Source organism: Gymnoscopelus microlampas, assembly GCF_963454915.1.
Source record: "Gymnoscopelus microlampas genome assembly, chromosome: 20".
Classification (NCBI taxonomy): domain Eukaryota; kingdom Metazoa; phylum Chordata; class Actinopteri; order Myctophiformes; family Myctophidae; genus Gymnoscopelus; species Gymnoscopelus microlampas.
In genome coordinates this window covers 15,470,093-15,487,427 of record NC_139957.1, presented here as the reverse complement: position 1 = coordinate 15,487,427, position 17,335 = coordinate 15,470,093, and the positions used below count along the sequence as shown (strand labels likewise).

The following is a 17,335-nucleotide window of genomic DNA, read 5'->3' as shown; positions in this document are numbered from 1 at the left end:
ACACTCACACTCACACACACACACACACACACACACACACACACACACACACACACACACACACACACACACACACACATGAACACTCACACACACACACACACACACACACACACACACACACACACACACACACACACACACACACACGCACATGAACACGCACATGAACACGCACGCACGCACACGCACACACACACACACACCCCTGTGCATTTGACAGATGAGGTGCCAGTCCCACTCACCTGCTCCTTCAGAGGGAGCCACATGCGTTGGAAACACACACACACACACACACACACACACACACACACACACACACACACACACACACACACACACACACACACACACACACACACACACACACACACACACACACACACACACACACACACACACACAGGGATGTGTCCACACTACAGATGAGATGCCAGGCCCATTCACCTGCTCCTCGAGGAGGTGGGACACAAGAACACATGCACACACATGGACGTGCGCACGCACACACATGGACGCGCACACACACACACACACACACACACACACACACACACACACACACACACACACACACACACACACACACACACACACACACACACACACACACACACACACACACACACACACACACACACACACACACACACACACACACAGTTCTCCCAGATGAATGACCTGTTCTTTGAGCAGGAGGGCCATGCGGTCACACATCTGGTTGCCGTCGATGGATGTGAGGGCGATGTAGAGGAACAGGCCGTACAGGACAGGCTTGGGGATCCACTGGAGCGGGACGGGCAGCAGCAGCACTGACACGCCGATGAAGATGTTGGCCGCCAGAGAGGTCAGCCTCGTCTCCTTCACCTGAACAATACTGAGGAGGAGTAGGAGGAAGACACCACAACACCAATGATGTTTGTATCTTTTTTTAAACACTTTTAAAACCCAGCATACGTATAGTGGGGAAGGCTTTTGCAGAAAATAGCAGATCGCCAAGGCTATTTTCAGCGAAAGCTTTCGACACAATAACAGAAAACAGAAAAGACATTAGCATAGAGACCTGCTCCGCTCAACCATATGGGGTTTAAGTGGTTAATTTATAGTGCAATTGTGCTTTCTCCTCTGGACCCCTGTTGTCTCTGTATTTGGACCGCTTTTATTTTTTTGCCATAACATTACTCGACGCGTTGAGAGTTTGTTAGATCTGCTATTTTTGGCTAATGTTCCCCCCAAAATATGAATGCTGGTGTGCAAGTGGTTAAAGGGTAAGACCACTTTGGTAGAGGTTTGTGTTGTGTAGTTACCTTGCCATGATGTAACTCCAAAGGTGGACAAGAAATCAAAAATAATTGCTCCATTGATTAGAAATTGATAATTCAAACTAGAAAAAGTGCTCCTCGGAGCACAGGTCTCCGCCAGGTCAGGTAGGCTATTGTGGCCTCCTGGTGGCGCTATAATAGGCCAACGTGAAAAGGGTGCCATTTCTTCTTAGGCCTTGCACGACAATCGGACACTGACTGCATTCATGATTTGAGGCATTTTGTTAACAACATTGGTAGTTTCGCTAAATTAGACCTGCTGGTGGCGCTATAACAGGCCAATGTTAAAAGGGTGGCATTTGTTCCTCAACATAGTGTGAATGTGGATGCAAAGTTTGACCGCAATCGGACTGTGCGTTCATGATTTGCGAAATTTTGTTCAAAACAAGCCAATAATGCAAACTTTAGATGTCAATCTTAGCCAATCAGTATGGAATATGAAAAATCAAACACATCCGTCGTGATCACATGACTATAGAGATCAAGTGTACCGATTTGCGTGAAATTTGGATAAAATTGGAAGGAGTAGTATAAAATAATGTGTTTTACATAAGTCGGCCTCCTGGTGGCGCTATAAAAGGCAAATGTGAAAAATGCAGGGCAGAGGTTTTTCCTTGACCTCTAGGGAGTGCGCATACAAAGTTGTACACAGATCGGTGCAGTTATAGGTAAAAACACGAATCGGCCTGTTATAGCGCCACCATGAGGCTGATTTGAAAAAAATCAAATGGTAGTTCTTCCTCGGCCTAATGGGAATGTGCTTGCAAAATGTCACGGAAATTGCATGCTGTGTTCATGATTTGAGGCATTTTGTTCAAAACGGAGCACTCCTGCAAACTTTGGAAGACATTTTTAGCCAATCAGGATGAAATATGAGAAATATGAAAGAGATACTGTGTACCGATTTGTGTGACTTTTGGACAAAATCTGTAGGAGTACTGTCAAAAAATATGTTTTGCACAAATCGGCCTCCTGGTGGCGCTATAAAAGGCCCATGAGAACAATTTGGGGCAAAGGTTCTGAATTGGCATCCAGGGAGTGTGTGTGCACAGTTTCGCTGCGATCAAGACAACGGTGCCGGAGATTAGCTGGTCACAGACGGACGGACACACACACGGACACACACACAGACACACACACGGACGGACGGACGGGGTGGAAAACATACGGCCTGGCGGAGACAAATATGCTCCTCATTGACTTACATTGTACGGTAAAACAGCTCTCAAAGTCACTCTTTTAGCACATAAATTAACCCAAACAAAGCTGATTCAGACAATATAGAGCATCACCAAACCCAGTACTGTTTGTTTTTTTAATAGAAATGTCAACTTCCTGTTGATTTTACTAATTGAAGATCTGGATCCGGATCCGCCGATCCAGTCCGGGTTTTCTACTTATTAAAAATGGCAAAATCAACAGGAAGTTGACATTTTTATTTAAAAAAAAACAGTACTGGGTTTGGTGATGTTCTATATTGTCTGAATCAACTTTGTTTGCGTTCGTTTTTGTCCTAAAGGAGTGACTTTGAGAGCAGTTTTACCGTACAATGTAAGTCAATGAGGAGCATATTTTGAATTATCAATTTTTAACAAAAGTGCCTTTCTAAGAGTTTCTTAAAGCATATTTTGATTATCGTGATAATATCGTTAATGGCAATTATTTTGGCCAAAATAATCGTGACATGAAAGTTTCATATGGTCCCATCCCGTCCTGTCCCTATGATCCACGCAGTAAACACCTCAAATGTTAATTTAACCACTTAAACCCTCTAAACTGGACCCTAGTTGGCTCTACTTTTTCCTTCTACACCAAACCCCAAAAATAATTGCTAAAAATAACCAATCTAGAAGCTCACAACACGTAGCAATGTGACGCGTTGTGAGCTTGCCGATCGGCTATTTTCTATGAAGGTTTTCCCAGAATGTGGATGGTGAGGTTTAAGTGGTTAATGCATCTGATGTTGTGAAGACACAGCTGCATGTCCCATGACAACAATGAAACCCCATCATTAACCAATCAAAAGCAGGAATGCCGACACAGCAGATGCAAGTCTCACTGCTAATTCAATTACACATTGTGGAACAGTAGACATAAAACACACCCCTATATTTAGCTTGCACGTGACATTGGTAGAATATATGATATACTGTACAGTACAAACACATTCTTCACTACGATAAAGTTTATACTTTATTACTACTACTACTACTACTACAACATGCAAATCTTCCATAAACTGAAAAGGCAACTCTTAGCCAACCCACCTCCCTTCTTCTTCTACAGATTCCCTATCCCATATGTCTTTCCTCTATTCACACTAACCTGGCTTCATTTTGACATGTTTTAAAAAAAAAATCTACATTTATACACCATCGCACGACAGAGTATAAATTAGACATTAGCTTGTCAAATTCCTATGCTTCCACCTCTTGTATGACGACAGCCTTCCATTTCTTAACATTGGTTTCTCAGAGATCTACAAATTGAAGCCGTCAGTCACTGTGGATGAAAGCATTAGTGGAATATCTATAGAATGTAAAGCAGTTACATGTATCAGAATAGAGGATACTGTACTGTCTATATGCTTTGCATTGGCCCTCTATTCCTAACCATTTATCTCACTTCCCAGCTTAAGTGATCTTGATGATAATTCTACACACTCTGCAGACTATAATCGAGTACATCTCTGCACAGGCAGAATCATGAACTCACCAGCAGCATCTCCTGAAAAAAACACTTCACCTCTTTCGCAAAAAATGCCTAATTATACCGTAATAATCACGCAATCAGAGAGGAGCAAGGGAGCCCCGGGCACCGGATTAATGGTCCGCTCCGCGAGGGCCACCTATAATTGAACTGCTGATTAGCAGGTGAGGTGGGCGAGAGGTGGCTTGAAGGCTAACTCACGTCTCGTAGAGGTGTCCGCCCTCAACCCGCTGCTCCACGAAGGCCAGCTGACGGACGTGAAGGGTGGAGTGGGGGAAGGCGGCGTGCATCCAGGGCAGCCCCAACACCGACATCAGGATATTAATGAGGCCAGAGAGCATCAGGTCCCAGTGGTAGGCCGTTCCCTTCAGCAACCTGCAGAAGAACAGAGGGATGAATAGCGCAGTTCGTTCTCAAACTTTTTTCATGGCAGTGGACCCCCCCATCAAAGTCCAACACTTTCCTAGGGTGAACATTGGCCTTCAACATGATCAGAATAGACTCCTCCCCACACTCTCACATCCTGCCTTCCCTTTCTTAAACACACGCACACGCACACAAACATAAAACTGCACGGTAATATCCTCAGTGTTCATTTAACTCCCAAGAGTGTACACGGACCCACCCGTAAGAGTTAAATTAAGGATTTTACTGTGTAACCTGTATGCAATTTTGGCCGTGTTCAGCTGTGTGTTTTTAAGCACACATAGTACTTTGAATTTGGAAATAAACCACGGTTGGAGCAGCATAAAAGTGATGTAATGTTTGTTGGTGGTTCATGTATTGTAGTCATATTAAGTGTCATGATCTGTTTCCTTGTTTTGTTTCCTGATGTCTGTGTTGTACAGTCGATAGGCTTTACTTTACAGCTGTGTTGGAAGTAATGTTCCAATGTTTCCTGTTTTCCTTTGTTGCAGTTACCGGTTTTGTACTTTTGTCAAACAGGTTCACCTGTGTCCTGTCAATCTTGTCTATTTATACTCCCCTGTGTTTTCTGTTATTTGCCAGTTAGTTGTGAGTGTATCACCAGTGTTTGTTCTTGGCTCCTCATGTATATTCCTAGTGCTTGATGTCCTAGTGTTTACCTTGTGTGTCAATAAACCACCTTGCATTTCAAATGCCCTGCCTCTGCCTGTAGTCCTGCGTTTGTATTCTTTTCTCCTGACTTGCTTATGACAATATGTTCAGAATGTGACATGAAGGTGTCATTAAATGACAACGACAATAAACATCTATCTAATTTGTTGGTATAAGATGGTAAAAGAGGCTCTGGGAGTGAATCAGCTTAAAAGTATCGGGTAAATGTTAGAAGGACAATTGAAGGGACCCTTCAATTGTTTGTTATTTCCTCAGTTATTTTATTCAGGATAAGGACCTATGAACGTCTGTAAAAGAAAGGTCAGTTTTGAGGGGTTTAAAAGACAACAGCAAAACAAAACAACTTCTGACCCCATATATCCACCACCTGCACCTTGGAACGGAGGAGGTACCTAGCCAGGGATACAGTGGAGCTTGTAGTTTACTGATCATTATAATACTATGATTCTAAAACAAAACAATCATCACCTTTAACTAGCACTGACTATTACATATCCATAGTACAAATAGTCATATTAGTTCTATAGAGAAGTTTGTTAATTTATTTTGTATGTAGCATTTCTTTATCTTTATTCCTATGTTATTATGTCATGTGATGTTATTACATTATGTTACATTATTTCCACATTTCTTTGGCCGTACCCTCCATTTGTACCCAGAAACACATCAATACTGATACGTGTTTATTGTATCCTCTGTCCACCTCTCTTTGTCACTCAGTACCTGTTCTCTGGTGCATTGGTGAGCGAGACCACAATGTTCTGGTCGATGAAGATGAGGAGGGCAAGCAGAAATCCCAGGCCCATGGCACTGAGCACGTTCATGGCCGACAGACGCTCAAAGGGAGCCACATTGAAGATCGGACGGTCGTGGACTTTGAACTTTGGAACTGGTAGAGGAAAAAAATGAAAGAAAGAGCGTGAAGAGCAAGATACTCAAGGGATCAGTGCCCATGTACCTGTCAAACTACTTCAAAAGAGTGAAAAAACGCCCAAAGGCTCAACACCAGAGGGAGCTCCGCTGATCTCATTCCCCCCAGATTCGTCACAAACATGGGGAAAGTGCTCTTCGGAGCACAGGTCTCCGCCAGGTCAGGTAGGTTATTGTGGGCCAGCAACGTTCGAAATTCGCCAATCAGGATGGTATGAAAAATCGGACAGATCGTTCTTGATCACATGACTATAAAGATAATGTGTACCGATTTGCGTGATGTTTGGACAAAATCTGTAGGAGTAATCTAAAAAAATGTGTGTAGCAAAAATCGGCCTTAACAACTTAACTTTGTGCGGAAAGCTTTCGCGGAAAATAGCAGATTGAAAAGCTCACAATGCGTTGCAGCACGATGGATTGTGAGCTTGTTGTGAGCTTGTTGTGAGCTATTTTCAGCAAAAGCTTTCCCTACAATAACAGAAAATACGCTAGTATAGAGCCCTGAGGGACTCCGCTCAACCATATGGGGTTTAAGTGGTTAATGACTACAGAGATACTGTGTACCGATTTGCATGATGTTTGGACAAAATCTGTAGGAGTGATATTAAAAAAAAATGTTGCAAAGATCGGCCTCCTGGCGCTATAACAGGTCGATGTGAAAAAATTGGGGCAGAGGTTCTGCTCTGGCATCCAAGGAGTGTGTGTGCACAGTTTCGATGCGATCAAGCCAACGGTGCCAGAGATTAGCTGTTCACAGACGGACACACACACGGACACACGAGCGGACAGGGGGCAAAACATAGTCTCGGCCATGCCTTGGTCTGGCGGAGACAAAAAGGTGATAACATGTGACATCCTAACAGTGTGGAAACAGTCAACAGTACATTTCAACAGACAATAAATGGTACTGACGCTCAATGTCGTTGAACAGGTAGGAGCCGATGAACGAGAACAAGAGGACCGAGATGGGAAGAGCACAGTCTGACAGCACCTCCCGCACTTTGGCATGCAGGAACGGACTGAGAGAGAGAGAGAGAGAGAGAGAGAGAGAGAGAGAGAGAGAGAGAGAGAGAGAGGGGGAGAGGGAGAGAGAGAGAGAGAGAGAGAGAGAGAGAGAGAGAGAGAGAGAGAGAGAGAGAGAGAGAGAGAGAGAAAGGAGAGGAGGTTTAGAAAGGGCCAGAGAGAGAAGCAACAAAGGAGAGAGAGGAGACAGCAAAGAATAAAGAGTAAGCGGGGAAAGAAGAGACAAAAGAGAATTACAATTCATGTGAACAGGACAAAGACAACTGCTGAAGTACCTCAGTCCAGCTCAGCTCACACACAATTGAATCGAGCCTCGAGTTTGATTTGATTACAGGGAGTAATCGCAGTGTTGTATATTAATGCTTTTCAAACCCCAGGAAGTGACAGGAGGCATTCAACAACAACAGAGTTCTTCATAAAAGCCTGACATGAAAACAGAATCTGCAAAGTAAAAAGCTTTATTTCTCCTTGCTGGTAGTCGATGGCGACCCAGTCCAAAAGAGATTTAAAGGTTGCCTAGTGATTCATGTGCGAGTGCCGCAGTGCCGCACGCTGGGTTTGATGGCGGTAATGAATCTGTAATGGGATTAATTATCTATAAAACGTGAACTGACTTGGCATTAAAACATTTTGATGAGGTATCCCTGACAGACAAAGCTGACAGATATAGAGAGACAAACAGACATATTTATGGACAGATAAATCTACAAATGTCCTACATGAAGATGGTCACAACACTGAAATGTTTATGTCTTAAGACAAATGTTTTAATACTCAAGTAAGATGCAGTGTGTAGGAGTTTACCCACACATCTTCTTAAGTGGATTATGCGGTCGATTATGCAGTCATTTTGCACCTTAATCTCATGTAAGAATGCACTGACTTTTGTCTTTTTTTGTGTTCTCTAGCACCTTAACTAACGTCTATAGTATATCATGCACAGTATACATCTGCTGCTATGCTCACACACCTTTATATCTTATCTCAGGTAATATGTGTAAATATGTAGATAATTTGTTTGTTTTCTTTGATTGATCTCTTTTCCCCTTTCTCCCCCCCTTCTTCTTCTTCCCTTTCTGTTATGGAAATAACAATACGACAGAACTTGCAGAAAAACAAATTTCACCCACTTTTTTACTTCTGTAAACCTGTGATGTGACATTAAAGCTGATTCTGATTCTGATTCTTCTAACACAATGTTTAAAGTAAAATGATAAACAAGTGAATAAGGCAGATCTATCAGATTTCTCATAAATCTGTAAGGGGTTAATTTGTATGTTATTGTTAGATTCATAAGATATCAATAGGGCCAAAATCAAATTATGCATTTAATGTATGGGGGATTATAAAAGAACACAGATATTTAATTACATTGTAGTCTATGAATTGTAGCAACTTGTCTGCTTTACAATATCATTTCGGTTATCTTGCCTGATCTCATCTCTTCCCATCTCGTCAGATATAATCTAATCTAATCGCTTCTCATCTAATCTCTGTCCTTTTTTATGTTAAAACATTAGACAAAATGTTTTAACTAATGCCTGATTTATACTTGGTTGCATGCCGTGTCATGCACCGAAAATAGCAGATCTACAAGATCAACAACATGCGTCACAGCGAAACACGACATGAGCTTGCAGATTGTTTGTTTTCGGTGCGTGACACTGGCGTGCAACAAAGTATATATCGTTGCTGTCGGGTGGAAACTACATCATACAACTACATAATGATCTACAACTTCAACAGTTTTTTCACAGATTCATGCCCTACTTTTTCAGACAAGAGCCGATGCGACGCGTTGCGGCGCGCTGTGAACTTGCAGATCGGCTATTTTCACTACTTTTGTGTGACACTCTTGTCTGACGAAGCAGGGTATGAATCTGAGAAAAAAACATAAAAAGTTTAAATATGGAGAAAAGTTTCTGCCCGACAGCAACGATATCACCCTTAACCTGTCCCTGCCCTGACTGCGCCTCATACCTCCTTTTGAACTGGTAGAGGGTGTAGCCCATCCAGAGTGTCCCCAGCATCAGCAGCAGGCAGAGGACAGGCCTCTCTCTGGTGCAGTTGATCAAAGACTCTGGGAAGGCGTTGAGGCCGGCCAGCCCAGCCACTGCCTCGGTCCCGTTTCCAACCAGAAGGCCCGCCCCTCCTCGGCTGTGGGGCTGCTGAAAGTCCTCTAGACTATGGTTAGATAGCGTTGGGGCGTGGTAGTACCTGTCAAATACTGGGATTAGATGAGAAAATGGTTAGCTGGAGACGGTGGCAAAATAAGCAGGGATGGAGTGCAAGAACATCTCCGGAAATCTAAAAACAATCCCTTTTAACGGAAGGGAATAACAAACAAAACTAAATAAACTAAGAAAATACATTCTCAGGGGGGTATTCCCAGACAAAGAACAAAATAAATATATAATTAAAATGTACTTTTTCATTGTGTATACATGTATTAGACGGTGGGGGTTAACCCCTCCCCCAATTTCCCATGTTTTTCCAACACTGGTTTGCAAGAATCATTCCCATGACCACATTTCTAAAGCCCTTCAGTTTTTCATTCCTATAGAAATGCAATATAAAGCACTTTGTATAAAAGTTTAGTGTAATGGCATATCAGATGTGGGCAACCAGTGTATGCTGTAAATATATGTACTGTACATGTCTATATCCCAGATTCAACCGAATCCACTTGACAACCCCAATGACCCCCTACCCTGTCAATTAAACTCAGGAACGAGATGGACTACCCTCGTCAAATCTTATGTAGTTCCAGTCAACCTCAGAATGAATCTAACCCAAGTTCCCATTTTTCAGAAGTGCCACAGAACTGCTCAAATGTGACATATACAGTAGACTGCTTGCCCCATGCTGACATTGTCTTTGATCATGACTGCACATTGCAATCATTTAATTTGTCTGGTATGACTATGCGTGCTCTGTTTTATCACGGGCATGTGTCACAAATCAAGTTGACCTTCTGAGACAATGACGTTTTCTTTAAGTGTACAATAGTGTACAATATTCAGCGCGAGAAGAGGGTTAAAATACAGCCTTAATTCAAGCCAATGATATTAGGAGTAGTCATTTTAGCTCACTGTTTGTCCCCAGCAGCTCTTTAATGTCTCAGAAACACATTCAATTTCTCTGCCAAGGTCTGCTGCAGGGCCTGGGCCTTAACTTACTTTTGACTGTGCCTTTGACTGCATCGACCACAAACGCAATGGAGATGAACAGAGCAATGACCTCCTCTGTCGACCTAGAAAGCACACATAAAAGAACATGTAAAAGTTATATATGAGGGTTAGATGAATAGACAGTAAAACCGTGATAGAGTCTAGTGTAGGCTCACATACTGTATTAAATCTGAAAACTAACTAAACAAATGCACCAATCACCCGATCCAAACTAATTTAGTCATTTGCATTAAAATATTAGCAGGGATGAAATGCTGATGATTGCACGCATGAGAATGAGGAAAACCCAAACATCAACCACCCCCACACTAAATCATGATGACAAATGTACAGAGGGCACTGTGTTGGGGCGTAAACAAACCTTTTAAAGAGCTTCATTAGAAGGCTGACATTGAAGATTCCCCCCAGGATGAGGAAGAGGCTGTTCCACAGGCCGATGCAGGCATAGAACGCTGGGAAGTCCAGGTCGTAGTCATCACAGATCCCACGGATAACTGCACGATAACACACACACACACACACACACACGCACACACGCACACACACGCGCACACACACACACACAGACAGACACGCATCAGTGACAATGCGAGACATATCTAACAACTGCTAATATTTTAAAACAGTAATCTGACAGAGGGATATTTTGCTGACAAATCACTGCAATAAGTGTTTTGACCTTACATTGAGCAACAGATCCCCCGCCCAGACATTTCTGCTAACGTATTCAGCCTGATAGATATATGGTCATATAAAACCGTAATAAAGAGGCGGCCATCGCTGAGTGGGTAACGAGGCTGTCTGGGAATTGGAAGGTCGCCGAACCCCTCCCCCCGGACTCAACCCAGTCTATGTGTCAATGTGTCCCTGAGCAAGACTCTTAACCCGTAACTGCTCCCTGGATGCCGGCTGGGTAATTGCAGAGGACAAATTCTACTTGAAAAAAAATGTACTGTAGCAAATACCCCAACAACAAAAGGGGACACAAAAGATGTTTTATTAATTATTATCATACACATTTCATACACATTATATATACATATATGTATATGTGTGTGTATATATATATATATATATATATATATATATATATATATATATATATATATATATATATATATTCACACTCGCATATAATGCTTAATAATTTGAACAGTATCCCTTGATTTAGCTCGGCACCATGCTTATTTTATGTCCTCCAGACAATGTTTCACACTCAGTATCTCTTAGCACTTAGCCTGAACAAAGTTGTGTTAACGTTAGCACTGTGCTGTGCTGCTCATTTCACTCAGATAACATTGTAAAAGACAAGTGCAATCAGGCCAGTTTGATGTGAAACAATGTTGTTGACAAAGTCATCTCTCCAGTAAATCAAATGATGAAATGGAATTCCCCTTCTTATGATTAATATGAATGAACTGGGCCTGATGAGTGTTCCGTGCTCATTTCAATGTTAGGCTTGAGATGACATCCATAACTTTGTTTGGAAAAACTGCAGCATTTCTTTAACCCATTAAAACCAGGAAAGAATCTGTGCAATTTTTTATTTTAGCATTGGCCATTAAAAAATAGCAGATTTACGAGCTCACAGCGTGTGACTTTGTGCCGCACTGCAAGCTTGTACATCTGCTATTTCTTTTTTTTTTTTTTTTTATCTTGAAAGTGTCAGTGATGTGTTCCTAGTACTGTGTTTGTAATGCCTTACTTGTGTACAGTAGTGTCTGTACAGTAATGGTTAATTTATACTTAGCCGCTCTAAAAGCTAATGTGTCACACTGGAACGCGTTGAGAGCTTGCAGATCAGCTATTTTTGGCGCGCAACACAGGCACACAACAATGTATGAATCATGCTTTTAGCGAGTTACAATTTCACGAATGAGCCACTGGTGCATTCTAACCCTCCTGGTATTTTACCCTCAATTAGCCCCACAAGGAAAGTACTCTGTGTGATACTGTCCCATTCTCTTCAAAAATGATGACACCACAGCTCAAATAAACAGCTGCGCTATTAAAGCTCCATCTTGGAATAATGATGAGGATGAGTCGCCCTCATTGTTTCCTAATTCCACTGCTTCCACATAAACTCATTATCTGTAAATAAACAGCTATGCTACTGTGTGTTAATTGTGTAATTTAATCTTGAATATCATCCTGGAATCTTTTTTTGGCATTAAACAGAGTACAAATGAATGGGCGCGATTATTTTGCTAGTTTATAAACAAAAAAACGAACAAAACAAAAAACCAACAACAATATCTCTAGGCATTTTTCAGTAGACTAAGAGTATGAAAACTAATTATTCAGTGTGAATATATAGCATCGTCTCATGTTAAGGTGGACATTTCTTTTCACTGTGTATTCCCTCCACTGAAAGAGAGAGACAGAGAGAGATTAAGAGAGAGAAAGGGAGAGACAGAGAGAGATTAAGAGAGAGAAAGAGAGAGACAGAGACAGAGAGAGATTAAGATAGAGAAAGAGAGAGACAGAGACAGAGAGAGATTAAGATAGAGAAAGAGAGAGACAGAGACAAAGAGAGATTAAGAAAGAGAAAGAGAGAGACAGAGACAGAGAGATGAAGAGAGAGCGATACAGAGACAGATGAATAGAGAGGGAGAGTGGAGTTTGGGGTTGTTGTTGCCACATGCTCGGATGCCTCCGTCCCCCAGTTCATGACGTTATCCCCCCCTGATTTCAGCTGTCGGCACAAACCGTGCAGAGATAAGACTTAGTTGGCTGAGGAGATTTAAGGTGAGGAGGAAGAGGAGGAACGGAGGGGGGCGTACCGCTGATGAAGATAGCAAGAGGGGCTGTGGTGAGAGGGATGACCAGGGGGGAGCCTGCAAAAAGGGAATAGATGACTCCTCCTATGCTCTGACCGACGATGGTCTTCCTCACATCTGAAGAGAGACCAGAGGAGATGTAAACAGCACGCACGCACGCACGCACGCACGCACGCACGCACGCACGCACGCACGCACGCACGCACGCACGCACGCACGCACGCACGCACACACACACACACACACACACACACACACACACACACACACACACACACACACACACACACACACACACACACACACACACACACACACACACAGCAAAGTAGTGCATTGGTGTGCGCACATGTGCACACTATTTGATTTGTGTCAGCTATTAAGGTCCACTTGCTGGTGTGTATTTATGCCAGTTTCCGTGTGTGTGTGTGTGTGTGTGTGTGTGTGTGTGTGTGTGTGTGTGTGTGTGTGTGTGTGCGTGCGTGCGTGCGTGCGTGCGTGCGTGCGTGTGTGTGTGTGTGTGTGCGTGCGTGCGTGCGTGTGTGTGTGCGTGCGTGCGTACATATACAGGTTTGTGTGTGCTGTATGTTCTAATTCTTCATTCATACCAATCTCTCCGCGGGTGCTCTCATCATTGAGCGAGCCAAAGGCGATGGCGGGCAAGAGGATGGCGATGTACAGGAAGATGGCGGTGGTCATGTACTTCAGCAGGGTTTTGTTACTGCCCACCACACCTGCACGGTGGACACACTTCAGTCAATACTGGACACCTGACAGAGGTGTCATTTCAGAAAGAAAAAAAACTAGAAGGTGGCAAAAAAGTGACCACTGAAGCCCTGTTCCAAAAATAAAACAACATTTAATTAAAAGAGAATGTTCCCCAATAATGTCATGGCCAAAATATCTCTAAGATGTGTGTGATTGAGCTGCACTCGGTGCCGATCTAAAATAACATTATTCTGCAAAAAAGAAAACGTGGAGAAAATATGCATAAATGAACCGAATTCGAGGTTAAATGCAAGGGATGGCAATTGCAATTGACACCCATGGTACCAGATAAGGGATGTTTTCCACATTGGGACAATTAAGAGTGTCAAGTACTTGGTTACAGGTAGCTAGAGTAGTGCGTTCAGATGTCTGGGTAGTCCTTGTGTAGACATACAGATGAATAGGAGGAATAAGATCATGTACTTGCAGCTGTCTATATGGTGTCATTTTAAGTAACATCATTGTCATTCCCTTCGAGTGTAATCATAGTGTCAGGAAAATTGTCACTCAAAGCAGTGTGATGAACTGACATACCTGCTGACAGTCATTTAATATATCATGTTATGTCTACAGTACAGTATGTGCCGTTGAGAAAACATATACAACTAATGTTTAATCTGATACAACAGATAAGTCACCAAATTTGATTAGTGTGAAAAAAATGATAATGTTATTTTTAAAATACAGTTAATCTCCTAGAAGTTATTTCGCCTCAAAGTGATATCTTCTTTTCTGGCTTCTCCACTACCAAACATGTATTGGTTGTCTAGGGCCAAACATCAATTTGCATGGTTGCATTTATTTCCAGTCGGTTTACTGATAAAGCCAAAGTATACGATGACTCAGCATTAATCTCATGACTATTGCTGACTCAGAACACAATGAGAATGAATGGGGCAATGACCTGGGCAATGCAATAACACTGTGCACGCTGTAGGAAATATATAAATTAGCATACAAGGCTAGAGAACAGCTTTAGTGAATACAGTCAGGGATAGCTAAAGAATAAAATCAGGAAGTGCAGACATACATACTGTACAGCAACAGATGTAAAGTATTATGCCAACATTAACAATTTCACAGCATTCCTGACAAAGTTGACTATGTCATTTGCAATGAAAGTTCTATAACTGTAGGATTTTATTTCGATTTTATTTTATTTAACCTTCTTTTGATTTATACTGCCTCTCGGACAGGACATCCATAGATGCACCATGCACAGTCACAGCACACTTCTTGTAGCATTAACCAAAACCAAAATAAATTATGTTTCAGTCAACAATAATGCAAGAGATTTGCTTGTAACAAACACTGCAAAATCCAGAGTGTTTATTTAACTCTAGGACTTTACAGTGTATACTATTGCTTTAGCCACTAAAATGCCTATGATTGCCGGTGTTTTGCCTTGAACTGAATCAGTCCGGGAAAGCTTTAGACACAACATAATAGACGCATTGCAGGCATTTAAGGCTTGCAGCAAACACAAATTGCATGTAATTTCACAATAATGACAGTAATGTGGGAGATGTGCTGGTTAAGTTTACTACCCCATTAAACGATAGACAGACCATCACCATCTCTCTACGTGGACTTATTCCACACACACACACACACACACACACACACACACACACACACACACACACACACACACACACACACACACACACACACACACACACACACACACACACACACACACACACACACACACACACACACACACACACACACAGTGGCCCTCATCTGTGGCCCAGTGAATATACAGTATAATACGGAGTATGGTGACAGACAAATCAGGTGCACCCTGGTGTGGCATAATAATAAGATGATTCACTTCACAAAGATGCAGGATGAATGTGTGTGTGTGCGTGTGTGCGTGCGTGCGTGCGTGCGTGCGCGAGCGCATGCATATGCATGCATGTAGCGCTAGTCCAGCCTACCATCTGTGAAGTCGGAGGGGTAAAAAGGGAGTCTGCGGCACACGTCCTCGTAAATCCCTCGACCGGCTCTGAAGAAGTCTTTACACTGCAGAGCAGAGAGAGACAGAAGACAAGCTCTACTGAATTTTCATTTCACGCTGTAGGTATCCACATGGCTGATGCTCGATTATCCAGAGCCATTTACAATAAATATATTTATGAACAATGCAGTGCAACAGTGCAAATCTTTATCGCAAAATCTTTCCCCAAATAAAGTGTGACAGTAGAGCACGCATCTACTGCCAGGAGACATGATCACAATTCAGTGAAAGAAATAAAAGTTCTGTTTGTCAAACGAATATGAGCAAATTACCCAGTAAATGTCTTTTTTGAGGGGATTTTACATTTGCCTTTTAGGCACATACTGTAACTGATGCTTTTATCGAGAGCAATTTAGGAGTGAGTGCCGCGGCAGAATGTGCTTCCTTCTCCAACATTACAAGCAACAATCTGTTAAGAGTGCCAGGGTCAAAGCCAGAGCACCCTGATAACACATACACCTGTAATAAATGTTGCTACACTTACTGAAAGGTGAAACCTAGCATATGGATAGACCGTGGGGCAATGAGCAATATAGGGACATTTGTTAGAAGGATAGTCAGTGTGGCGGTGCCTAATGTGAATTCTTGAATATGAAATGAATATCTGCAATTTTCTATGATGGTCCTACTAGTAATGCGTGTTGTTAAAGTGTAATAAGCTACAGCCACCCTCTTTATGTTGTTGCTTCAGATATAGCTCATTGAACAGGTTCTATATGAAACCATGTTATGAGGTCCACATCTCTTCCTCATGTCCCTTCGACACCCTGGCAAACTCCGGCAATTATTCTCTCTCCTTGCTCCCGCGCTGTAGAAATACATCCCTGTCAGTCAGTCAGAATTGCAAATTCACTCCTCAAATTCACAACTTTCAGTTCCATGTAGAACGTTTATTTAAAAGCATTCAATTTCGAAGAAAAATAGAAGTTAAGACAAAAAGTTGCAAAAACCACAAAGGCAGTATCACTACTGTAGAGACATATGGGATACAATAAAATGAGCCAAGCAGAGGATTTTTCAGGTTGGCAGGGGAGGAACTCAGCAAAAATTAACATGGGGTTATTAAAAAAATCCCCAATTCAATATTTCATTTCATACAGAGAGCCCATATATGGGATCTCTGTATCTGTCTGTCCTTGTCCCTTTTATGCCCACAGATCGGCACTGGCCAACACAGGAACGACGCTGGAACGAACGATGCAAGTTGGAAATGCATGCACTCGTTATATCGGTTGTCAGAGTACCTGTTGTACCTGTACCCTTGTATGCCCATATAAATATCTCTGTCTGTCTGTCTGTCTGCCTGTGTCGCTTATATGCCCATATAAAGGTTTCTAAAATAAGTGACTTTATTGAGATTTTTTTTTTTAAATACGACTGAATCATGAACCTGATGAAGACATTCTGGGTTGAAAGGTTGTTTGTTTAATAAATACACTGTGGGAGCATTCAAGATGGTGTGCGGATACTTTTATCCAGCACCTGTCGAAA

The 17,335-nt window shown here is 42.2% G+C and overlaps 1 protein-coding gene across 4 annotated transcripts in view; it reads right to left on the bottom strand.

Moving 5' to 3' along the window:
- Positions 1-17,335, bottom strand: part of slc4a11 (solute carrier family 4 member 11) — a 131,188-nt gene that overhangs the window by 8,831 nt on the left and 105,022 nt on the right. For all 4 annotated transcript variants that reach the window (XM_084045398.1, XM_084045396.1, XM_084045395.1 and 1 more), the window contains exons 9-18: positions 15,765-15,849; positions 13,662-13,787; positions 13,057-13,170; positions 10,635-10,767; positions 10,262-10,335; positions 9,063-9,309; positions 6,972-7,078; positions 5,853-6,018; positions 4,233-4,406; positions 682-877 (exon numbers count right to left, since the gene is read on the bottom strand). In XM_084045398.1, the coding sequence (XP_083901524.1) occupies positions 682-877; positions 4,233-4,406; positions 5,853-6,018; positions 6,972-7,078; positions 9,063-9,309; positions 10,262-10,335; positions 10,635-10,767; positions 13,057-13,170; positions 13,662-13,787; positions 15,765-15,849 (1,422 nt within the window). The remainder of the gene's footprint in view (positions 1-681; positions 878-4,232; positions 4,407-5,852; positions 6,019-6,971; positions 7,079-9,062; positions 9,310-10,261; positions 10,336-10,634; positions 10,768-13,056; positions 13,171-13,661; positions 13,788-15,764; positions 15,850-17,335) is intronic.